The 26,262-nt window shown below is 39.2% G+C and overlaps 1 protein-coding gene across 1 annotated transcript; it reads right to left on the reverse strand.

Annotated features, from left to right (window-relative positions):
* Window positions 1-1,718: 1,718 nt before the first annotated feature.
* Window positions 1,719-24,097, reverse strand: batf3.L (basic leucine zipper transcription factor, ATF-like 3 L homeolog). The gene is made up of 3 exons (XM_018262583.2): window positions 23,308-24,097; window positions 4,108-4,212; window positions 1,719-3,227 (listed from the first exon to the last, which is right to left on the reverse strand). The coding sequence occupies exons 1-3, from the start codon at window positions 23,395-23,397 to the stop codon at window positions 3,039-3,041; spliced, it is 384 nt and encodes a 127-aa protein (XP_018118072.1). The 5' UTR covers window positions 23,398-24,097; the 3' UTR covers window positions 1,719-3,038.
* Between the last annotated feature and the right edge of the window lie 2,165 nt (window positions 24,098-26,262).

Genomic DNA, 26,262 nt, shown 5'->3' on the forward strand with positions numbered 1-26,262 from the left:
CGCCGGCGCTGACGTCACACGCAGAGCGCCGGCGGTGATGTCACACGCACCGCGCGCACAGTAGAGAGGCTGCAGCCAGTCCAGCAAAGCTGTGGGGAGAGGAGGTGTGCCTTTGCTCTGACGCGCAACATGGCAAACAGATTGCTTCCTGCTGGGCCGCATGCGGCCCGCGGGCCGCGGGTTGGACACCCCTGATCTAGCATGTCCTGATTAAATTATCAATTAAATTCTGCTCAATCCATCTAGCATGTCCTGATTTCCTCATCAATTAAATTCTGCTCAATCCCTAGATACATCGAGCATGTCATGATTAAATTATCAATTAAATTCTGCTCAATCCCTCAATACATCTTGCATGTCCTGATTTCCTTATCAATTAAATTCTGCTCATTCCCTCAATACATCTTGCATGTCCTGATTTTGTTCTCTATTAAATTCTGCTCAATCCCTCAATACATCTTGCATGTCCTGATTTCCTCATCAATTAAATTCCGCTCAATCCCTCAATACATCTAGCATGTCCTGATTTCCTTATCAATTAAATTCTGCTCAATCCCTCAATACATCTTGCATGTCCTGATTTCCTCATCAATTAAATTCCGCTCAATCCCTCAATACATCTTGCATGTCCTGATTAAATTATCAATTACATTCTGCTCAATCCATCTAGCATGTCCTGATTTCCTTATAAATTAAATTCTGCTCAATCCCTCAATACATCTAGCATGTCCTGATTTCCTTATAAATTAAATTCTGCTCAATCCCTCAATACATCTAGCATGTCCTGATTTCCTTATCAATTAAATTCTACTCAATCCCTTGATACATCTAGCATGTCCTGATTAAATTATCAATTAAATTCTGCTCAATCCCTTGATACATCTTGCATGTCCTGATTAAATTATAAATTACATTCTGCTCAATCCATCTAGCATGTCCTGATTTCTTTATCAATTAAATTCTGCTCAATACCTCAATACATCTTGCAATTCCTGATTTCCTTATCAATTAAATTCTGCTCAATCCCTCGATACATCTAGCATGTCCTGATTAAATTATCAATTAAATTCTGCTCAATCCATCTAGCATGTCCTGATTTCTTTATCAATTAAATTCTGCTCAATACCTCAATACATCTTGCAATTCCTGATTTCCTTATCAATTAAATTCTGCTCAATCCCTAGATACATCGAGCATGTCATGATTAAATTATCAATTAAATTCTGCTCAATCCCTCAATACATCTTGCATGTCCTGATTTCCTTATCAATAAAATTCTGCTCAATCCCTCAATACATCTATAATGTCCTGATTTTTTTCAACCACATGACCGTCTGACCAGATGCTGGTTTGATTTGTTTTGTTCTACTTGCCTCTGGAAGTGATGGTTAATTCAGGTGAGATTTGGGGTGAACATTTGAGGCTGCCCCAATGGCTACACAGCAGCTTGTTTATATAAACTATAGTAGTACTTATCTGTTATCTACTGTGTATCCTGTGCTTGAATGGCTGCCCCCATGGCTACACAGCAGCTTGTTTATATAAACTATAGTAGTGTTTCTGAAAAAAACACACCAGTTTTACCAGTGCAGGGCAACACTACATTATATTGTTATTCCTTTAAAACATTTTCACTTTTAGATGTTACTGTTCCTTTAAACCTGTAAAAAGTATTTCCTAGTAATAGGTAACAGAGGTGCCTACCATTAGTGTTTTAGTCCATTATACAGGTGTCTCCGAAACATAATCTCAATACCACCCTATGCGTGCACCCACATATAATAAACATGCTTTAAAAAATACACTTCATTGAGAATTTATTATCAAAATACATTTGCTACAATATAAATACTGATGTGTTAATAAAAAAAACATTTCCATGCAATCAGAACCTGACACCCCCCCTGTATGATTTGTGGTGCTGCACTGCACGTAGCTGAATAACATATTAGTCGTTCATCAGAACACAGTTTAGAGGGGGAGGTAAAATACATTTCCTTTCACTGGAAAATTTGCTTCTGAGAAGACATTTGAATTAAGGGAATATTCAGATTTTTCATGCGAATGCAGCTTTTTGTGGTTTTTCATACAGTTAAAAACAGTATTATTTGTAAATTCGAAGCCGTCCAAAGTTTTATTTGCTTGTCTATACGTCAGGGCTACAGGAAACTATCTGACCCTCAACAAAAGCTGGTTAAAGGGGAAACATAACCCTTTGTACAACATGAGTGCAATGAAAAGGGCTTGTGCTTAATATAATTTTTGCCTATTATTTTAAATAATAAAAATCCATGTTTTTTGTTATTTCTTGAGCTAAACTGGGCAAACAGGGAGACTGAAGCATGTTTGGCCCTTGTGAGATAAATAATTAGATTCCAAGTGCACAGATACTCAAATAATGCATAATGGACTACTGCTAACTAAACAATCACAACAAAGGATTGTATACTGGTAAAAACAGTGAAACCTCAAATTGACATGCTTTGATTTAAATTTTCCAGCATTTTACACTATTTTTCGTGGTTCCACCATCATTTTATAATGAAGAATACATTTTTATCTGGTTTTACTGTATAATTATCTACCTCGCAAGGACCAAATATGCAGTAGCGTCAATTTTCCTTTTTGCCCTGTTTAGTTCAAATACCATAGACGATTTCTTCTGATAACAATAGGCAAAAAGTATGTTCGGCACAAGCCCTATTCATCATGTTCAGGTTGAACAAGGGGGTACACTGCCCTTTTAAAGAGGAGGTTTACAAACTTGGCTTTCTTTATACAAGGCGGCAGTAGCACTCAGTTCAAGGAGGTTCAGTTCACATTTACAGGAGCCATCTTGGTTTCTGAAGTGTTATTATTACAGGACATGGAACGCTGACGTGTAAGTTGTCAATTCCATCTATTTTGTCTCTTCCCTGAGGTTACAATCACCGAGGTGTCCTGCTGTGGTGGCTTTATGTTTGATTCAGGATACAGCAGAGAGAGTGGCCGTTAACGCCGATAAATCAAAAAGGAAATGACATAGACGAAACAGGAAATCACCGAGGCAAACAGCCAGGAACAGCGTCCGTTACTCGGGGGACTGTCACATAGTTCACTGGGCAATGGAGATATGGACATATCTGCTCATGGTCCTTCAGGATTTGGCTTAGATGTTTCACTTCATCCGTTAGTTTCCCAATTTCCTTCTTCAAAGACGAGTTTTCTTGTTCCAAACATTCATATTCCTGTCAAACAAGGCAAGAACCATATAATTAGAGAGAAGTTGGTCCTCTCGGATATGTTATTGCTAGTCTATAGTCAACTTCATCTGATGGGCAGCATCCTAGTCTGTATTTAGGCTTAAAGGGGAACTAACATGAAACAAAAATGACTATAAATCACTAGTTGTACGGCTGTAGGAGAGTGAAGAGGAGACAAATTGTGGTCCTTCCAGTTCTTGTAGCCCACAGCAACCAATCACATGCCACAGTTTACTGGCCTGTTGTATGAATTTGTTGCTGAGGGTTACTAGAAATAAAGCAAACTTTTTATTATGTTTAGCGCTATATTATAATGGGCCCACTGGGCCGCTACATCTCAATGGTTTAAATTAGGTTGTGATCCATTTACATTACATCCTCTTGCAACCAGCCAAAACTTATCCAACTAAACCTTATCAACTATCTGATTGCATTTAGGATTATTTGGCAAGAACAAGGTAAACTGGAAGGTATGCAACATTGCAGAAGCAAGACAACTGCTTCCCTACACATGTTATGTGGAATTGTATTTCATCAATATCTAGAGCAGAGGTCCCCAACCAGCGGCCTATGAACAATATGTCACAACCCCTTGGATGTTGCTTCCAGTAGCCACAAAGCAGGTGCTTATTTTTGAATTCCAGGCTTGGAGGCAAGTTTTGTTTGCATAAAAACCAGATGTACTGCCAAACAGAGTCTCCTGTAGCCTGCCAGTCCCCATAGGGGCTAATTGGCACCTCCAGGAACCTTTTGCATGCTGATGTTGCTCTCCAACTCTTACTTACATTGGAATGTTGCTCACATGGAAAAAAGGTTGGGGATTCCTGATCTAGAGGATGCTGGGTTGCCATCCATTGTACTGTACCTCATGCAGTTTGTCTGCTTTCTGAGTTTGCTTTTTCCGGCTTCTCTGGGCAGCGACTCTGTTCTTTTCTCTCCTGCGAACCTTCCTGACGCTGGCATCTGAGCTCTGAAAGAGAGAGAGTGTGTAAATTGTATTGTATTCATTGAATCATGAAAAGTACAAAGCAGTTCCTTAATACACCACCATCTATATACCACCAGTGTTGTAAGTCAACCAAACAAAAGATGTATTTGCTTCCATTGGGTAAAGCTGGCCATACACAGGCAGATCTGCTTCATTAGGGAGGTTGCCAGGTGGTGATCTGCTCTAATTATTATGGACCTAAGCCAATAATTGGATCACGTGGACCAGTCAGCAGATGATCAGATGAGATCTCTGCCCAACAGGTTTATCCAGCCTTCAATTTCTTCATATCTAGCCAAGCCCTGATCAAGTCATCATTTTGTACAAGAACATCTAATCAAGTTGCGATGGTGCCACCTAAGAAAAGGTGACAGATATTACTAGAGCACTATGTATATATAAGATGGATCCTTCTGTTTAGTAGATTTTATATTCTCTGCTGCTTCCACCCAAGAGATAGATAAGGCTTTGGAAGCGCTGTAAATATATATCCTGGCGTAAAGTGCCATGTTTAACGCTTCTGAGTAGGCCTCACGCAATGCTTTGTTTATTGCACAGTTATTATATACAGGCCCATGTACTACTCCACAATTCCCCACCAAGTCTACATGCCAAACATGGGGTTCAATACCAGGCTAGTGGATCCTGCACCCCTACTCAGAGTGAAGGTTCCCACAGTGCAATGCAGACTTTCAATGACACATTCCTATAGGCAGGTTTCATGTTCAGTAATGGACTATGAGTGCACCATGTGAGTATATGTGAGTCCTGCCGCAAATGATGAACAAGCCACTTCCTTTTCAGCTGATTAGAGTTTGTTTACTGCTAAACTCATTAGCTCTTACTAAAAGAGTTCAACCACAACACAGACAAAGGACTGAATACTCAGTTCTGAAAGTATGTTTGTCTAAGATACTCTTTTTAGGAATTAAAAGTGAAAGAATGGTTCATTTTAAGCATTAAAAAAATAATAATATTGGAAATACACAGGTGAGGCTATGTGACCAATCAGCTTGCAGCTGAATATTGTGTGATTTAGTTAGATGGGTAGGTGGCCAGATGATCCATCCTAGCTTGTTCTGCACTGAACATCAGATCTCAACACACGTGTAAGTCTATTGTTGCCCCCTACTAGGGTTGCCCTTTCTGCCAGTGCTAATAGGGACATAAGGCTCAATAAAGAATTAAATGGGAGGTTCACCTTTAAGTTAACTTTTAGTAGGTTATAGAATGGCTTATTCTAAACAACTTTTGACTTGGTCTTCATTTTTTCTTTTTTCATAGTTTTTACTTTCCTTTTCTGACTCTTTCTAGCTTTCAAACGGGGGTCACTGACTCCAATTAAAAACAAATGCTCTGTAAGGCTACAAATGTATTGTTATTGCTACTTTCTATGATCTTTCTATTTGGTGCCTCTACTATTCCCATTTCAGTCTCTTATTCAAATTAGTGCATGGTTGCTAGGGGAATTTGGACTCAACTGCATTGCTGAAATTGCAAACTAAAGAGCTGCTAAATAAAAAGCGAAATAACTCAAAAGCCACAAATAATTAAAAATGAAAACTGATTACAAACGGTTTCAGAATATCACTCCCTATATCATACTAAAAGTGTATTTAAAAGTGAACAACCTCTTTAACTCAGACATGTTACACCTGAGATAGTTGGACATAGAGTTGGTCTGATGTGGGGAATTCAGGGATTGGATCACCTTTTTATTGATGAAGTGTTGTGATTGGTGCACTTTTGTTTAAATATTGGCGTTTGAGCTCCACATACTCAGCCTATGATTAAGTGTTTGTAACACGAAACGCGTAAGAAAGAGGACACAATAAATCTTTTCTACTATTTGATGAAAGATTGCCTTTATTTGAGTGCCTGCTCCAGATTCTTTCACGGTTGTCCGCTCTCCATGCTGAAGGCTCAGGGCGGTGCACTTGGGCCACTTCCGTAATGTGGTGAGTAAATACTTTACTCTATGGAGACCCCCTCTTTATCTTATCTAGAGCAATGATCCCCAACCAGTAGCTTGTGAGCAACATGTTGCTCTCCAACCCCTTGGATGTTGCTCCCAGTGGTCTCAAAGCAGGTGCTTATTTTTGAATTCCTGGCTTGGAGGCAAGTTTTAGTTGTATAAAAACCAGGTGTACTGCCAAACAGAGCCTCAATGTAGGTTGACTGTCCATATAGGGGCTACCAAATGGCCAATCACAGCAATTTGGCACCCCAGGGACATTTTTCATGCTTGTCTTGCTTTCCAACTCCTTTTTACTTCTGAATGTTGCTCACGGGTTCTACAGGTTGGGGATCCCTGATCTAGATTCAGTCCCTCCATAGCACCACCAGAGGATGTCCTCTATATTCCCTCTGCTTTCCCTGTTACAGCACAGGGTGTAACTAAAAGTGGACAACCCAAGAAACATGGGAGGAGCAAAAAACGGAGAAGAACTCCAGAGTTAATAAAAAGAGAAACCTCAAATAGCCCAAAAAAATAATAGCAGCATGTTTCCGGTTTTGTTTTCCCATGCGTTTATTTATGTTACCTCTTGGTAAACCTCTTGGTTCCGTTTGCACTATAGACAGATTGACATCACCATGGCAGCACCCAAGCAGGAAACGGCACTTCCTCTCTAGAAAAAAAGCTTGCCGCTGTGTATAAAATTACCTATTTTTACGTTTTACAACGAAAGTCTGGAGATGGGGATGTACTGCAGGTAGTGAAAGTAGATGTGCGTGACAGCAACTGAGTAGTGACTTGCTTTGTGTCGTGCCAAACCTGAATGGGAGCGCAAGATAGGGCAGCACTGTTGTGGCAAGCTGGGCACGGACTTCCCCTAACTAGGGAGTGTATGCTGGAAACCTGTGCCCTACATGATTCAAAACACTCACTTTACATGATTAATGACATACTTAACAGTTCTGACTCTCGTGTTCACACCGGACTAGTGAGTGCACAAGGACCCAACAAGCCTCTGTGCTCTGAAAATAATACTCTGAGGATAACTCACTTGTAGCGGTCAACCAGTTCAGTTCAAAATGAGAGCAGAAATCAGATTGCTTTGCCCTGGACTCCCCCAGTGTGTAAGAGCTGATTCACCCTCTTCACAGTTAGTTGTAGTTGGTACAATGGAGAGTCGGATGTGGCTGCATTTCCTCCCAGTTAGAATGTGTGCTGTGTGGTTTGGAGACGGCAGTAGCAGCTCTGCTGTCAGTAATACACATGCTAGGTTTTACATTTCATTCATTTATTCATGTTATACCCAATCTATAACATTTAAATAATTATTAACACGTTCAAATACTAATCCCGATATCATGCTTGTCTGCAAGAACATTAAGGATCTCAGGGTTCGGGCTTGTGAGCATGCAATCACTTTCATTAGCATTTAAAATTTTACAGAATGAATATCGAATGCAAATGCCATGTTATGGAATACAGATGTCCATTTAGAATAAAAGGAAAAAGAAGAGGAGGGAATTGGAAAGTCTAATTACCACACTATAGGGTTGGTGGTGGTCGAAATAAAGAAAGAACAAAAAAAAGTATGCAAAAATTTAAAATAAAAAGTTTTCCAACGGTAAACGGATGATACCTTTGAGGTCCTGAGGTGTTGAAGAAATTCATCTTATCTTGGGTGATGGAAATTGATTAACAAAATTTTGCAAAAGTAATGTTAGCAGCCAAGAAGATAAACATTGTTGATGTCCTCAAATGGTTGTTAATGTTTGAATTTCTTTTTTTATTCTATAAAGTGTTTGGAAATCTTACTTCAAATTTATTTGCGTTGCTGAATATTCTGGACAGTGCCGTTTCTGAGGCTCCCCACTCGCCAGCTTAACTGTCCAGGGGGAATGCCGCAACACTAGTGCGGAGAGCGCAATTGGGCTCTCTCGCACTAGTAAATCCGAATTTCCGGTTTAAAAAAAAACGCAAATTTGGCTCTTAAAGGTATCCTATCTGGTGCTGAGGAGAGTCCGTCATATGTGTTATATTGTACCAGTGTGGCCACATCGTCTGGAACACTTTGCTGAGCTGGGGATTTATTTTGTGTAGGCGAAGTGGAACCAAATACAAACGCATGAGGACTTTATATGAAGTTTCTATAAGCGAAATGATTCTAGAGCAATGGGCCATTGATACCCAAATTTGAAACCAAATCTTTGAATCTTAAATTGATATTTAAGATCTTTGTACCAATGTTGTAGTTAAAGGTAAAGGATCTTTGCTATATACAAGGAGAAGTTGTCAACATAAATTAAGGATAGGGCCTCTTGAGAAGGGATATTTTATACAAATCGTTTCAAATTAGACGGGGGTGGTGGGAGATTTGTCTTTATTAAATATATGAATAAAATGGCTCAGTTGCTGATAACGAAATATCTCTGAGTTGGGTAGGCTATGATTTTCACAGATCCACGACCATCATTTAGGGCCATTTAAAATTCACTTTTCACTTTTACAGAGCATTTGTTTTAACTAAAAGTTAACTTAACAGTAAACCACTGATTTAAGGCACAAGGGCAGTTCAGCGATGGTGACCTCTGTGACAAGTTTGAAGTCCTGGATCATTGCTGCCATTGACAAGCTGAAACTTTAGCCTCGTGCAATAAATTCACTATATAAAATATGATATTTTTAGCCATATTCATTTTTAGGGTTTAGTTCTCCTTTACGTGAGCAACAGAAGTCAGAAACGAAATCCAATTTCTACTAAGCTACTGTATTACACAGCTAATATTTTATTTTGGAGAAGTTTCCATCAACTCAAATGTTGGTCACTTACAGCAGTAAATCATCCATATTTCAGGTTACTGAAGCTGTATTTTAGCTTTACCTGTTTAACTGCTCTGTTTTGTTCTTTATGATTATTATAAGGCTCCCAGGGCTTGATCCAATGACTGAACAGAGTCCCAGTTTAATAGACTGGTGTCATTCTAGGAAATGAAACTATATATGTTTGCGTGCCAGTACAGCGTGGTTTTTCCCTTGGTTTTTAACACTAAGCCCAAAATGCTGTACCACCCGACACTCCCAATCATTTCAATGCATATTACTCATCTGAAATACATGCAGAATATAATTATTTATGTAAGGGTCAAAGCTGAATAGTGGTGCATGTTAACAGGAATAATATATCTAAATGATGGGGCTGTTCTAAAGAAAGGGTAATAAGTCATAAAGGGACCACATGGTTGCCATTAAAAACACTGGGACGACTTGACAAAATGATCTTAGATAAAAGAACTTACCTCTGCCACCTAAACAAAATATCAGACCTACACTTCAAGCCATATACCAGCAACCCAGAATTCATTTTATGAATTAATAAATAGGGGTAGATTTATCAAAGGTCGAATGTTAGAGTTTTTTTTTTACCTTGAACAAACTCGAAACTCGAATAGAATTTTATTTAAGAAAAAACTCGAACGACTATTACCGACTTGAAAACTTGAGTCGGATTAGATTAAACTCGAATGTCCGGAAGACTATTAAAATCTTCAAATTGGTCACTGGACTTCTGCCATTGACTTCTACATGAACTCTGCAGGTTTTAGGTGCCGTACTATCGAATTGAGTTGTTCCCAGGGTCAAGGTATGATAAATCTCATACACTGGAGTTTGGATTATTCCCAACTTGAATTTGTGAGTTTTGACCAAAAATCCAACGAGAACCTTCAAAATCTGCCCCATAATGTCTCAAAGTTCTCTACTATTTCTTCTTGTACTTTCCATTCTCCTCTTCTTCCTCTCTTGATAATTAAGTCTGTGATCCTCCAAATCTTTGTTAAATTACCAGATCGGCTGGGCCACATAGGAGTCAAAGCAATTTGACTAAATGAGGGGGAAAGCAAAAATGGTAAAATTGAGTGGATTTTCACAGGATTGGGTTCATTATTTGGTGGATCCCTCCATGGTTTCAGTAGAGTAAATACCTGAGCCCTGTAATGTTTCTGGTTACTGTTGGACTGGGAGGGATGCAGGACCCACCAGAAAAACCGAATTATGGGCCCACCGTTTCATTGCTCCCAACTGACTAAAAAGTCTTCCATTTGGTCCATTTGGACTCATTTTCCAACAACAGTTATTACCCACGACAATGAAAGAAAATGTAAGTTTATTTGACCCAAATAAAGTTTTTATCCCAAATCAAGTATGTCACCACCCACACAAACCAGTAAAATAACTTCCTTTCCTACTAATTTCACACTCATTTCTGGCTAACGAGAACTTGATTTCCTTCCCTGCTCACCGACAAACTACAAAAACGATATAGAGGAACCCAGAGCGGGTCAGACAGTTTAATCAAGGAAGCTACAGATATGGTCTTGCAAAGTTGCATTTTTTGACATGAGAAAGAGGCCATGGGATCATCGAATTAACATATATAATATAGGTAGTATATAGTAAAGAGCTTTGCCCTTTTGTGTGTTGGAAGGTGTAGGTGACAGCAGAACATCCAATGAAACCAAAAGTGAAAGGAGGTTTCACTATCAGCATAGGAAGGGGTTCTTTACTGTAAGCACTACAGCATGTGGCACAAATCTGCTCTCCTGGGTGATAAAATACGGGTCAAGAAATTGTCACTCAAAACTGCTGACTGTTGCCCCGATGGTTTCTTCAAGGAAAGTCCTGGCCAGAAGCTCATCCCCCCGTCTCCTTGTACAACTCAAAGCTTTTGTTGAATCCTAACAAGACTTTGTGAGAAGGAGGTAATGGAAGAAAAAATCCAACTTCTGTTACTGGTCTAGTAACTTCTCAAGTCCCACCCAAACTCTATACCCATGATCCTCCTCACCTGTCCCCCGAGACCAAGGTGAGGGTTATGGGGTCTGCTCCCCAATAGTTACATTTTGGTAGGGCAGACCCTGTGAATGTCAAATCTACTTACAGATCGGGAATATTTATTTTTTGTAACCGGTTACTGTAACGATAAATCCTTAAAGGGCCGGTTGAATATCGTTTCTGAGCAGGGACTGCCCCCGGGAGCTGCAAGAGGTGATGTTATCTCTTCAACCTCTTCAACCTCATGAATGAATCGAGCGTGGACGGAAAGTGCAGGATACGAGGAAGAGATAAGCGTATCAGTAGCCAGAATGAAAGATGGCACAACACTGTCTGTCTCAGATCTTTTCCCTGAAATCTTCATTTTCATCTTGTTCTCTGAATTTCTCTGAATACTGAATATATTATATATGTATATAAATATGTACTACTCCAAAATAATTAATAATTCAAAAACAAATATTGAAGTTAATCATGGAGAATATACTCACAATTCACCCCAGTCCTCATAACCCATGAATAAGTGCCCCGGCAGGCACGAAACGCGTTAGGTCTTGCTCTTATGTCCTAATAAATTTTTCAATTTTTTAACTGATTGATTCATTATTGTTGGAGATCCTAACACCTTTCTTTTGAAAAGGGGGTACATTATCCCTTATAATACATGAGTGATACTCAGAGTTCCCTGTATAACTCAGCCTGCAGCCTTGTGCCTTTATATGGTCACAGAACAACCCCTCAGTGACTTCTAATATCCTTATCATTTACAGTAGGGGGTACATTATCCCTTATAATACATGAGTGATACTCAGAATTCCCTGTATAACTCAGCCTGCAGCCTTGTGCCTTTATATGGTCACAGAACAACCCCTCAGTGACTTCTAATATCCTTATCATTTACAGTAGGGGTACATTATCCCTTATAATACATGAGTGATACTCCGAGTTCCCTGTATAACTCAGCCTGCAGCCTTGTGCCTTTATATGATCACAGAACAACCCCTCAGTGACTTCTAATATCCTTATCATTTACAGTAGGGGGTACATTATCCCTTATAATACATGAGTGATACTCAGAGTTCCCTGTATAACTCAGCCTGCAGCCTTGTGCCTTTATATGGTCACAGAACAACCCCTCAGTGACTTCTAATATCCTTATCATTTACAGTAGGGGGTACATTATCCCTTATAATACAGTACATGAGTGATACTCAGAGTTCCCTGTATAACTCAGCCTGCAGCTTTGTGCCTTTATATGGTCACAGAACAACCCCTTAGTGACTTCTAATATCCTTATCATTTACAGTAGGGGGTACATTATCCCTTATAATACATGAGTGATACTCAGAGTTCCCTGTATAACTCAGCCTGCAGCTTTGTGCCTTTATATGGTCACAGAACAACCCCTCAGTGACTTCTAATATCCATGTCATTTACAGTAGGGGGTACATTATCCCTTATAATACATGAGTGATACTCAGAGTTCCCTGTATAACTCAGCCTGCAGCCTTGTGCCTTTATATGGTCACAGAACAACCCCTCAGTGACTTCTAATATCCTTGTCATTTACAGTAGGGGGTACATTATCCCTTATAATACATGAGTGATACTCAGAGTTCCCTGTATAACTCAGCCTGCAGCCTTGTGCCTTTATATGATCATAGAGCAACTCCTCAATGACTTCTAATATCCTTATCATTTACAGTAGGGGGTACATTATCCCTTATAATACATGAGTGATACTCAGAGTTCCCTGTATAACTCAGCCTGCAGCCTTGTGCCTTTATATGGTCACAGAACAACCCCTCAGTGACTTCTAATATCCTTGTCATTTACAGTAGGGGGTACATTATCCCTTATAATACATGAGTGATACTCAGAGTTCCCTGTATAACTCAGCCTGCAGCCTTGTGCCTAAATATGGTCACAGAACAACCCCTCAGTGACTTCTAATATCCTTATCATTTACAGTAGGGGGTACATTATCCCTTATAATACATGAGTGATACTCAGAGTTCCCTGTATAACTCAGCCTGCAGCTGTTGGCATGTTACATTAGGTGGCAAAGAACCAATTTTACTTGCCCCTTCTTCTCAGCAATAGGGGTGCTTTTGCATTTTACAAATTCTTCACAAACTTACTGAATTGTTTTGTAGCACGGTGTTTATTCACACGTGGCCAGTTACACAGGTTCCTTAAAATATAATATAACAAACATCACAACTGGGCAGCATATGAGGCTCGGTGGTGTCTGTGCTGCTGAATGTGCAGGTGAAACCACACACCTTTATAATTCAGAGGCAAAGCAGGAAGTATAGATAAATCTCATGTATAGGGTGTATCTCTCAATTCACATGCCTGAATTATACAGACAGTTCCCCTGTGAACATTCCTGCTTTGCATTTGTGCATTTGTAAATATAAACGGGTGCGGGAATATTTCTTTATTTCTTTCAAAGACTGGGCTTTTCTCTATTCAGTGGCTTAAAGGGGAACTATCGCAAAAATGAAAAAATAATATAAGCTTCCTCATACTGAAGTAAGAAACTTTCTAAATACAATCCATTAAATATACTGTATAATTACTGGAATAATCAAGTTTTTGTTCACTATTCCTCTCTCTCAGCATCTGTTTCTCTTCATTCAAATAACTGATTCCAGTACAAACAAAATCTAACAAAATAACTGCCTTTTGCACAAATCCTGCATGTAGAGAGACATGATGTCTGGTGATTTTAATAGAGTGAGCTCTAATACATCTTCTAGGCAAAAGGAGCCCCCCTATAAGATATATTGGATCTAACTGTCAATGAATATCTGACACCCAACTGCTGCATGAAGACAGAATGAAGAGAAACAGATGCTGAGAGAGGAATAGTGAAGATAAACTTGATTAAACTTGATTGAAACGGTACAGAATATTTAATTGATTGTATTTGGAAAGGTTCTTATTTCAGTATGCTGAAGCTTATATTACATTTTCATTTTTGTGATAGTTCCCCTTTAATGATGCGCATTTCCAACCACCCAGACCCGGGTGACTGCCCTTCACTCACCCCTCACTTCTTTGCAGTAGTCGGTGAACTTTAAAGGGGTTGTTCAACCTTTGAATTAACTTATAGTATGATGTAGAGAGGGATATTCTGAGACAATTTGCAATTGGTTTTCATTTTTTATTATTTGTGTTTTTTGAGTTATTTAGCTTTATTTTAAGCAGCTCTCCAGTTTGTAATTTCAAATAAAGAGGGGAACAAGGACAAAGAGGCGCCTTCATGTACATTACTGCTTTATATGTGGCAGCCCATGTGGGTTGTACTATGTAGTAAAGATAACTATTACACTCGAGGTGTGAGGTGGAACCAAGCCTTTCTTTGGAGGGGGGGGGGGTAATAGGGACTTGCACTGTCGCGTATATAAACCTGATAATGTTTCCAAAGAGAATAAGATGGAACTCTAACTTTGGGGTATAATATATGAACCAAGAGGACATTATGGAATCTCCAATATTTCATTTATTTGATTCTGATTGGGGGATTTCTGCATTCCAGACTGTTATTCTAATTATGTTCTGCTTATGTCATGTTGTATATATGCAAATTTTATTTATGTCATGTTGTATATATGTCATGTTGTATCTAAGTTCTGTTGTATCTATGTCACGTTGAATCTATGCCATGTTGTATCTACGTCATGTTGTATCTATGTCATGTTGTATCTATGTCATGTTGTATCTATGTCATGTTGTATCTATGTCATGTTGTATCTATGTCATGTTGTATCTTTGTCATGTTGTATCTACGCCATGTTGTATCTACGTCATGTTGTATCTATGTCATGTTGTATCTATGTCATGTTGTATCTATGTCATGTTGTATCTTTGTCATGTTGTATCTAAGTCATGTTGTATCTATGTCATGTTGTATCTATGTCATGTTGTATCTATGTCATGTTGTATCTATGTCATGTTCTTCCTATGTCATGTTGTATCTATGTCATGTTGTATTTAAGTCATGTTGTATCTAAGTCATGTTGTATCTAAGTCATGTTGTGTCTATGTCATGTTGTATCTATGTCATGTTGTATCTAAGTCATATTGTATCTAAGTCATGTTGTATCTAAGTCATGTTGTGTCTGTCATATTGTATCTATGCCATGTTGTATCTACGTCATGTTGTATCTATGTCATGTTGTATATATGACATGTTGTATCTATGTCATGTTGTATCCTTGTCATGTTGTATCTATGCCAAGTTATATCTATGCCATGTTGTATCTGTCATGTTGTATCTATGTCATGTACATATGTCATGTTGTATCTATGTCATGTTGTATCTATGTCATGTTGTATCTAAGTCATGTTGTATCTATGACATGTTGTATCTATGTCATGTTGTATCTATGTCATGTTGTATCTAGGTCATGTTGTATCTATGACATGTTGTATTTAAGTCATGTTGTATCTATGACATGTTGTATCTATGACATGTTGTATCTATGACATGTATCTATGACATGTTGTATCTATGTCATGTTGTATCTATGCCATGTTGTATCTACATCATGTTGTATCTAAGTCATGTTGTATCTATGTCATGTTGTATCTATGTCATGTTGTATCTATGTCATGTTGTATCTATGTCATCTTGTATTTAAGTCATGTTGTATCTAAGTCATGTTGTATATAAGTCATGTTGTGTCTATGTCATGTTGTATCTATGTCATGTTGTATCTGTCATATTGTATCTATGCCATGTTGTATCTACGTCATGTTGTATCTATGTCATGTTGTATATATGACATGTTGTATCTATGTCATGTTGTATCCTTCTCATGTTGTATCTATGCCAAGTTATATCTATGCGATGTTGTATCTATGTCATGTTGTATCTATGACATGTTGTATCTATGTCATGTTGTATCTATGTCAAGTTGTATCTAGGTCATGTTGTATCTATGACATGTATCTAAGTCATGTTGTATCTATGACATGTTGTATCTATGACATGTTGTATCTATGTCATGTTGTATCTATGTCATGTTGTATCTAAGTCATGTTGTATCTATGACATGTTGTATCTATGTCATGTTGTATCTACGCCATGTTGTATCTATGTCATGTTGTATCTAAGTCATGATGTATCTATTACATGTTGTATCTATGTCATGTATCTTGCAAATAATCTGTTCTGCTGTCACTTTGTTCCTCTACCCCCCATTATTACCTCTCTTTCTGCTCCTTCACTTCTATTTTTTGCTACTTCTCATCTTATTGTATTTATTTACTTGTGTCTGTCTGTGGCATGGCTTGTTTGCCCTTTTAAGGACATATAGCATTGGCTCTGGGACTTTTACAGAAATCCCTGCCTGTCTCTATTATTCAAAGCAGGGGTTCTGGGTGTTCGATACCATTCTTATGAACTGGCCTTGCTGGTGCTATGGTCTGACTGTGTACCAGGGTCCAAAAATACCCATCTGTAAGTCACCTGACCCCTATCACTACAACTACCCCAATTGTAGTGGCTATTTAAAAATCTGATGATTCTCTGCAGGTCTCCCAGTGACCCCAGTATAATGCTCAGCATTGCCTAATAATGGCACACGCCTTGGTATTGATGCTCCTGTGCATACTCACTGCTGCAGCATGTTTCTCTGGTACCTGTACATGTATGGGACCCGCAATCCAGGAAATCCATTATCCAGAAAGCTCAGAATTACGGAAAGGCTGTCTCCCATAGACCCATTTTATTCAAATAATCCAGATTTTTAAAAATGGTTTCCTTTTTCTCTGTAATAATAAAACTGTAGCTTGATCCCAACTAAGATATTAGAATTAATTCTTATCCGAGGAATAAAAAGCCAATTGGGTTTATTTAATGTTTAAATGATTTTCTAGTAGATTTAAGGTATGAAGATCTAAATTATGGAAAAATCCGTTATCTGGAAAACCCCAGGTCCCGAGCATTCTTGATAACAGGTCCCATACCTGTACTATGAAGGTACTCCTATAAATGTAACAGTGGCATAAATAGATGTTACTTGGCCCAACAAAGTCAAATTTAGGGGCCCAAAAACATCAGCATTTTGTTCCATTCTATTAAGATATATTTAAATCACTCAATCACTCATTTATTCAGCAGCTCTCCAGTTTGTAATTTCAGCCATCTGGTTGCTAGGGTCCAAATTACCCTAGCAACCATGCATTGATTTGAATAAGATACGGAAATATGAATAGGAGAGGCTTGAATAGAAAGAAATAGCTATAAATGTGTAGCCTTACAGAGCATTTGTTTTTATATGGGGTCAGTGACCCTATTTGAAGGCTGGAAAGAGTCAGAAGAAGAAGGCAAATAATCAAAAAAAATAAATTACCCCTCTTGTAAAATATAAGGATATTATAAGTTACAGAGGAATTTCATGACCATATATAAAACACAGAGGTAACTTCTAATATCCTCATATTTTGCAACAGAGGGTACTTTATTTTTTATAATACACGCGATTCAGTGAGTCATGTGACAGAAATGACATCAGAACTCACCGTTTATAACTGATGACATCAGAACTCACCGTTTATCAGGATATAATTTACAAGATATTCATGGCTTTTGTGTATTATATTATTATATTACACAAAAGCCATGAATATCTTGTAAATTATATCCTTATAAAGGTGGGTTCTGATGTCATCAGTTATAAACGGTGAGTTCTGATGTCATTTCTGTCACATGACTCACTGAAACTTGTGTATTACAATAAATAAAGTACCCCCAGTGGCAAAATATAGGGATATTAGAAGTCACCTCGGGGTTCCATGACCTGTATAAAAACAGGTCATGGAACTCGTACTTTTTATAAGGTCATTAAACTCCTCGGTAACTTATAATATCCTTATATTTTACAAGAGGGACTACTTTATTCACTATATATATAAAGTTTTTATTTTAACTGGATATTGCAGTGACTGACAGATGGACAGTCTCACCCCAGGAACCATTTTGAAATGCTGAACTAAGAAACCTTCACTATACAGACGCATTCTTATCAATACAGTTATGGGAGCTGTTATCCAGAATGCTAGGGGCTTGGGGTTTTCTGGATAAGGGGTCTTTCCATACTTTGGATTCCATAATAAGGATTAATTATATCTTAGTTGGGATCAAGTACAAGGTTATTTTTTATTATCGAGAATTTTTTTTATATTTTTCATTATAATGTAGTCTATGGAAGATTGCCTCTCCGTAATTCTGGTGGTTTTTGGATAGTGTGTTTCTGGATAAGAGATCCACTACCTGCAACAGGAATTGTGTGAGTGTCCCTAGTAATGATAACAACACAAGGCCTGCCACTGATATGTAAGTGTCAATATATCCTTGAGAAGGTGCCCACTTACTACAGGCAAATTGGGTGCTTGTGTTCTTTTAGAATAGGGGTTCCCAACCCTTTTATCCGCGAGTCACATTCAATTGTATAAAGAATTGGGGAGCAACACAAGAGTGCAAAACATTTTGGGGGATGACAAATAAGGCAATGAATATAAATGGTGTGTGTGGGCTCTACTTGTAAATGTAAAAAACAGTCGAAAATATTCAATAAAGCCTTAATAATGAAATATAGTGCATAGAACCCCAGTCTGTGGGTTACACACTCACACATGAAGCAGCTTCAATGCAAAGGACCATCAAAACATTCAAACAGCAGTGAGAATAATTTAAACATTTAAAAAATATTTATTAGAAGAAGGAGAGCAGCCTAATGCATTCCGTGCCTTATGGGGCACTTACTCATAGGCTCATGAGTAAGTACTCTATGGGGTTATTTACTAAACTTTGCATGCAAAAATCACGAAACATCGTGATTTTTTTTGTTATAAAATCATACTTTTAAAAAATCATGAATTTTTCTGAATTTATTAAACCCTGAGGATGGAAAATTCCGAATTAGAAAATCTGGCATCTCAGACCTGTCGAGGTTGCATATAATTTAATGGGAGAAGTCCCAATGATTTTTTGATGTGCGCTGGGTTTCGTGCAATACCCTGAAGTTTTCGGAGTTTTCGGGTGAAAATTCCGAAAAAAAACCCTGTGAAATTCATGCAAAATCGGATGAAAAAATCCGGAAAAATCGTGAAAATCAGATTTTTACCCGCAAAGCTAATTTTCGGGAAAATGTAATAATAAATAAGCGTAAAAAACCAGAGCGGATTTTGATCGGAGTTTGTAACAGATAAATTCGGACTTTGATAAATAACCCCCTATGAGTAAGTGCCCCATAAGGTACAACATGCGTTAGGCTGCTCTAATTTAATCTAATCTAATTGAAATTATTCTCACTACTAGTAATGAGCTAATTTATTCACCAGCGGAAAAAAAACTTGTTTTTAATGTATTTGGACCAAAAAAAAACTCCCATTGACTCCCATCTTTGAATGTGTAAAAAAAAATGTTATGAGTAAAAAAATTTTTGACTTCAATGTGTTTCGCAAATTTTTCACTATTTCGTGAATTTTTCCGGTGAAACGAAACGGGGCATTTTTACCCGTCACTACTTACTACTGTTTGAATTTTGTTATGCTCCGTTGCATTTAAGCTGCTTCATTGGTGCCAAATACAGGCTGTGATTGGCCATTTAGTAGCCCCATGTGATCTGCCAAAAACTACTGAAGAAATGGAATCTGAGTCTGAGGGAAATGCAGGTTTTCTCTAGAAAACTGTTATATGAATCAGTACTCAAATCCTTTTTTGTCTCCCCATTGAGTCTGAGAGATTGTCCTACGGTGGTAATGAAAGACTGTGATACATTATAAATAGTCGTAGGTTCCCTTATAAGTTCTTTGACACAGCATGGTTGTCTTTTCAAGGGAAATGGTTAGATTTTTTTGTGTGGATAAAGAGATGCTACAAAACTTTGGGGAAAGAGGAGGATACCATTGACATAACTGTCAGAAAGATTTTGAGGGAATTATTTTTCATAAGACTTAAAGGGATACTGTCATGTAAAAAAAGTTTTTTTTTTCAAATCAGTTATTAGAGCTCCCCCGGCACTAAATCCATTTCTCAAAAGAGCAAACAGATTTTTTTTATATTTAATTTTGAAATCTGACATGGGGCTAGACATATTGTCAGTTTACCAGGTGCCCCAGTCATGTGACTTGTGCTCTGATAAACTTTAGTCAATCTTTACTGCTGTACTACAAGTTGGAGTGATATCACCCCCTCCCTTCCCCTCCCCCAGCAGCCTAACAACAGAACAATGGGAAGGTAACCAGATAGCAGCTCCCTAACACAAGATAACAGCTGCCTGGTAGATCTAAGAACAACACTCAATAGTAAAATCCAGGTCCCACTGAGACACATTCAGTTACATTGAGAAGGAAAAACAGCAGCCTGCCAGAAAGCAGTTCCATCCTAAAGTGCTGGCTCTTTCTGAAAGCACATGACCAGGCAAAATGACCTGAGACGCACCTACACACCAATATTACAAATAAAAAAATATGTGATTAGAAAAATTTGACACCCTTGTTACCTGATGATAATTTAAACCAACCTAGATCAGTAAGAATGAGATTAAATAAACAAGGGAAAAAGAACCCTGCTTGACCTCTTATATTGTCACTTCACAACTCTTGACCCCCCCCCTTTGAAAGTTGAAAGAGTCAGAAGAAAAGGGCAAATAATTAAAAAAAATTTAATAAAGAAAAAATGAAGGACAATTGAAAAGTTGCTTTAAATTAGGCATTCTATAACATATTAAAACGATCAGTCTTTTTGCAGCATAACCGTATACATGTATATGTATACATGTAATAAAATGAGTCGAGATGTCCACTAAAGGCGCAGCCAATTCCCACTGGGAAGGTGGGGTGTCATTCACACCCCAGAAAATAATATATTTATTTATTTATTTGAAACGGTATTTCTCTACAAAGGATTGGCCCTTGTAGCACTGGCATTAGAAATGAGCAGTATCACCCACTCACCCTGCAGTATTAGCCCAGTCTCAGCAACCACTCAGGCTGGATGGTTATATAACCTCTATAACCTCACAGAACCCTCCTGTTGTGTTATAATACCAAAAGAAGATTGGATTTTTACAATGCATGGTGTAAAAAAGGATGTTTTCTAGATTTACCGAAATAAATAGTCCCCTGTACTAAGCACAGTTCAGCCCCCTCCTCCTCCTCCTCTTTAAGTTTCATCATAGACTATTCAGAGAATTACAACTGGGTAATATAAAACGATACCAGCGCTGGGATTCCCCTGTACTAAGCACCATAAAGCATTTGTAGATTTGCTCATAGCTGATACCTTCAAGAAGGAAGCTAAAATTGTAACAAATATAAGTACACATGTATTCACATCTAAAATACCCTCATATCTCTGCAGTATAACTAACGGCTGGGATGGGGGTTGTGGCTGGGGGCCCCGGGGGTGGTGCGGGGGCCCCTAAGGCAGCAGGCCCCCCAGTCTGGTGTTAGTAAATAAGCCCAACTGATCTTACAAATCATAATATCACTGTACTGAAGGGACACAAAGCGACTCATTAGAGTGTCAGCCCTTAGACCCATTCAGAAAACAAAGCTAGTGGGTCACACTGATCCAAAAAATCACAGACTATTAAGTGTGGCCCTAGAACTACGTTACTGTATGGGTAAAAAGTAGGGATGCACCGAATCCACTATTTTGGATTCGGCCGAACCCCCGAATCCTTCACGAAAGATTCGGCCGAATACCGTACCGAACCCGATTTTGCAAATTAGGGGTGGGAAGGGGAAAACATGTTTTACTTTCTGGTTTTGTGACAAAAAGTCATGCGATTTCCCTCCCCGCCCCAAATTTGCATATGCAAATTAGGATTCGGATTCGGTTCATATAGACACATACAAGAGTCCTCTGCACTCAACCCATTATCAATATATTTAAGACAGAGACATTTTGTGCATACTGCTACTAAAAAATGCCTTACCCTTTAAACAAAACAGGGATTGTTTGTCCATATATTGCAATATATTTAAGCTGGCCAACTACGTCAAAGTCATCCCATATCTGGCCAGTCCTACGCTTAATTTTCATCTGATTCATTAAGAATTCTATTGCTTCATTATACATTTTACAAAGGGACTAGGTTTTACCTGCAACTTAACTTGCTGCTTTCAAAGTAAACCTCCAAAGCAGCAAGTTAAGTTGCAGGTAAAACCTAGTCCCTTTGTAAAATGTATAATGAAGCAATAGAATTCTTAATGAATCAGATGAAAATTAAGCGTAGGACTGGCCAGATATGGGATGACTTTGACGTAGTTGGCCAGCTTAAATATATTGCAATATATGGACAAACAATCCCTGTTTTGTTTAAAGGGTAAGGCATTTTTTAGTAGCAGTATGCACAAAATGTCTCTGTCTTAAATATATTGATAATGGGTTGAGTGCAGAGGACTCTTGTATGTGTCTATATGTATTTTGTGGTCACAGCCTCATTGCACCCCCGCCTAATGTTTTTAAAAAATAGTGGTGAGCACAACTTTCCCTTGTTCGGATTCGGTTCAGCCGGGCAGAAGTATTCGGCCGAATCCAAATCCTGCTGAGAAAGGCGGAATCCTGAACCTAATCCTGGATTTGGTGCATCCCTAGTAAAAAGAGGTGCAGCCTTAAATGGCACAGTTTTGCTTTCTTGTCCAAAGTAAATCACTCTCCTCCATGGGCAACAAAGCACCCAAACTTACCTTCCCATAGGGAACTCCAAAAATGACTGTGGGTTTAACATATTAATTGTGGCATGGGGCAAAAACTGCAGATTTATGTAAAGTGACAAAGCACCTTAATGTCAGGTGTAACAGCCCACATTGGCCGCATTTTTGTGCCAGTGTGATACTGACAATGATAAAAAAAAAAAACTACAAAAACTGTTGCGGTGTTCAAGCAGCTGTTGTACTTTATTTCTCTCTGCAGACACTTAGGAGACCATAAGATTCCGGGCCCCCCCTTTGCCCTGCCAATATCTTAGTTTCATCCCCAGTACCCAGGCACCTACATATCCTCTCTTTCCATCAGGTAACAATGTAGCCCTAATTGCACTGCATTTGGATATGTTACATCATTTTCAATGGGATCGTTCACACGAGCCCAAGCTGAACCACAACACAAAACTATGAAGGAAATTTCTGGCCAGGGCAAGTGGCATCTACAGACTTACCAAAAATGACACTAAGGAAACGTCTCGGGGATAATATTTTCTAATACCCAATATCAATTTGCCCCCCACCCCCACCATAAAAAGTAAAAGAATAAGCAATGTCCTTACCTGGGAGAGAACATCTGCCTCTGAGCTGGAGGTGTTGTGGGCGCTGCTCCTGTGGAAGGTGCCACTGGTGGAGGGAGACCTTTCTGACATGCTGCTGCTTTTGGGGCTGATCAGAAGCAACACAGACACATGGGGAAATTATAGAAAGTCCCAGATGCAGAGATGTAAATAAAAAGAATCAGACCCAATGGCTGCTGGGGGGGGGGCTGAGCAGCAATAGGGGGGTCCAGAGGGACACTGACTGAAACAGATCCACTATAAATTGATGAAAATATTCTGTTTTCAAAGCTTAGAGTCCTTAATCCCTTCCCCTTTGAGAGGCAGGCACATTTGCTTCTCTTGCACCCCAGGCGCAACTGTCAGCTGGAAGGGGGCGGTCCAATGAGTTAGGGTTCAATTGCCGGATTTCTTCCCCAGCAAAGTTGCTGTAACCCAGGTCAGTCACAAAGAGCCTTCTGATGATCAGTCGCAGCTCTATGGGGAGGAGGAAAGGTGTCGGGGAGTGAGTGTAAAGTGTCAGTGCTGGGAGCCCCTAGTCTCTCCCCAGGAGGAGCAGGTCGCGCGTCTTGGCGCAGTGTCTGGGGAAAGTCGCGATGCTCTTGTGCGTCCGTCCGCGGCAGCAGCAGGTGTCGCAGTGCGATAAGTTCTCAGGAGTTGCCCTACTTTATCAGTGCGGCTGCTTCTTCTTGGAATGGTCTGTGTCGTTCATTTCGAGTAAGTCACGTGGGAACTTTAGGAGGAAATTTGCAGAGAAACCACATCTGCTGCAACACTGCCGAGTAGGGAACTGAGACCTATCTCTGTCCCTCTATGTGTCCTTCTATGTGTCCTTCTATCTGCTCCAGCACTTTATCCACATCAGCCTGCAGCCTTGTGCCTTTATATGGTTACAGAACAACCCCTCAGTGACTTCTAATATCCTTATAATTTACAGTAGGGGGTACATTATCCCTTATAATGCATGAGTGATACTCAGAGTTCCCTGTATAACTCAGCCTGCAGCCTTGTGCCTTTATATGGTCACAGAACACCCCCTCAGTGACTTCTAATATCCTTATCATTTACAGTAGGGGGTACATTATCCCTTATAATACATGAGTGATACTCAGAGTTCCCTGTATAACTCAGCCTGCAGCCTTGTGTCTTTATATGGTCACAGAACCCCTCAGTGACTTCTAATATCCTTATCATTTACAGTAGGGGGTACATTATCCCTTATAATACATGAGTGATACTCAGAGTTCCCTGTATAACTCAGCCTGCAGCCTTGTGCCTTCATATGGTCACAGAACCCCTCAGTGACTTCTAAAATCCTTATCATTTACAGTAGGGGGTACATTATCCCTTATAATACATGAGTGATACTCAGAGTTCCCTGTATAACTCAGCCTGCTGACTTGTGCCTTTATATGGTCACAGAACAACCCCTCAGTGACTTCTAATATCCTTATCATTTACAGTAGGGGGTACATTACCATTTATAATATACAAATTGTAGCGAAGTTTTGGAAACACTCACAAAAGCAGATTAACTGCAATTATGACTTTATTCCATTGCCACACTACATGTTTCGGGCACATTGGCCCTTTTTCAACTTGAAAAAGGGCCAATGTGCCCGAAACATGTAGTGTGGCAATGGAATAAAGGCTTAATTGCAGTTAATCTGCTTTTGTGAGTGTTTCCAAAACTTCGCTACAATTTGAATCTATATAGGATGCCAGAGGCGGAGCATCCAAGGAACCACCACAGGAATTGATTGATTCTATTTAAAACAATTCCACTTTGGAAATATCTAGAAGAGTAAATTAGAGCATAAATAGAGCAGATATTTAGACTGCACCCCTACTGTTGCTCCACCGTTTGGGAACCTCAAACATTGGCACAGTACATTTTACTAAAACAATTTGCATCACTTCTTTTTTCTGTAACATCTCACTTTTTATGCTTTGTAGGCAGCAGTAAAGGGGATGTAAACCCAAAAATAACATTTTGCCTAATTAAAGAACATGTCATTTCAAGCAACTTTCCAATGTACACAAACTTTATAATGTGAATGGTGTTAAAGTTATGTGCAAATGTAATTGCTGTTTGTAATTTCTGACTCATGAAACAATGTAGCAGAAGTCTCTCTTCCTGCCAAAGCCTCTGTGATAAGTTGTATCTAATATTTAATTTCTTTCTCTGCATATTTGCACCATCTAGTGGCCAAAATGGATTGTGTGGTTTTACAGGCTGATTGAGGAGAGACAGAGCAACTGAAGTCTAATAGTATGGAGACAGAACTCTTCCAAGTATGGAGGCAGAACTCTTCCCAGTATGGAGGCAGAACTCTTCCCATTATATAGACATAACTCTTCCCAGTATGAAGACAGAACTCTTCCCAGCATGGAGGCAGAACTCTTCCCAGTATGGAGGCAGAACTCTTCCCAGTATGGAGGCAGAACTCTTCCCAGGATGGAGGCAGAACTCTTCCCAGTTTGGAGGCAGGACTCTTCCCAGTATATAGACAGAACTCTTCCCAGTATGAAGGCAGAACTCTTCCCAGTATGAAGGCAGAACTCTTCCCAGTATGGAGGCAGAACTCTTCCCAGTATGAAGGCAGAACTCTTTCCAGTATGGAGGCAGAACTCTTCCCAGTATGAAGGCAGAACTCTTCCCAGTATGGAGGCAGAACTCTTCCCAGTATGAAGGCAGAACTCTTTCCAGTATGGAGGCAGAACTCTTCCCAGTATGGAGGCAGAACTCTTCCCAGTACGGAGGCAGAATTCTTCCCAGTATGAAGGCAGAACTCTTCCCAGTATGGAGGCAGAACTCTTCCCAGTATGAAGGCAGAACTCTTTCCAGTATGGAGGCAGAACTCTTCCCAGTATGGAGGCAGAACTCTTCCCAGTATGAAGGCAGAACTCTTTCCAGTATGGAGGCAGAACTCTTCCCAGTATGGAGGCAGAACTCTT

Source organism: Xenopus laevis, chromosome 5L, assembly GCF_017654675.1.
Source record: "Xenopus laevis strain J_2021 chromosome 5L, Xenopus_laevis_v10.1, whole genome shotgun sequence".
NCBI classification, from domain to species: domain Eukaryota; kingdom Metazoa; phylum Chordata; class Amphibia; order Anura; family Pipidae; genus Xenopus; species Xenopus laevis.

Coding starts and splice junctions, on each gene's coding strand:
- batf3.L (XM_018262583.2), bottom strand. CDS start 23,397: ATGTCAGAAAGGTCTCCCTCCACCAGTGGCACCTTCCACAGGAGCAGC. Junction 4,213..23,307: donor AGGCAGATGTTCTCTCCCAG/GTAAGGACATTG, acceptor TCTCTCTTTCAG/AGCTCAGATGCCAGCGTCAG. Junction 3,228..4,107: donor AAGCAGACAAACTGCATGAG/GTACAGTACAAT, acceptor CTTGTTTGACAG/GAATATGAATGTTTGGAACA.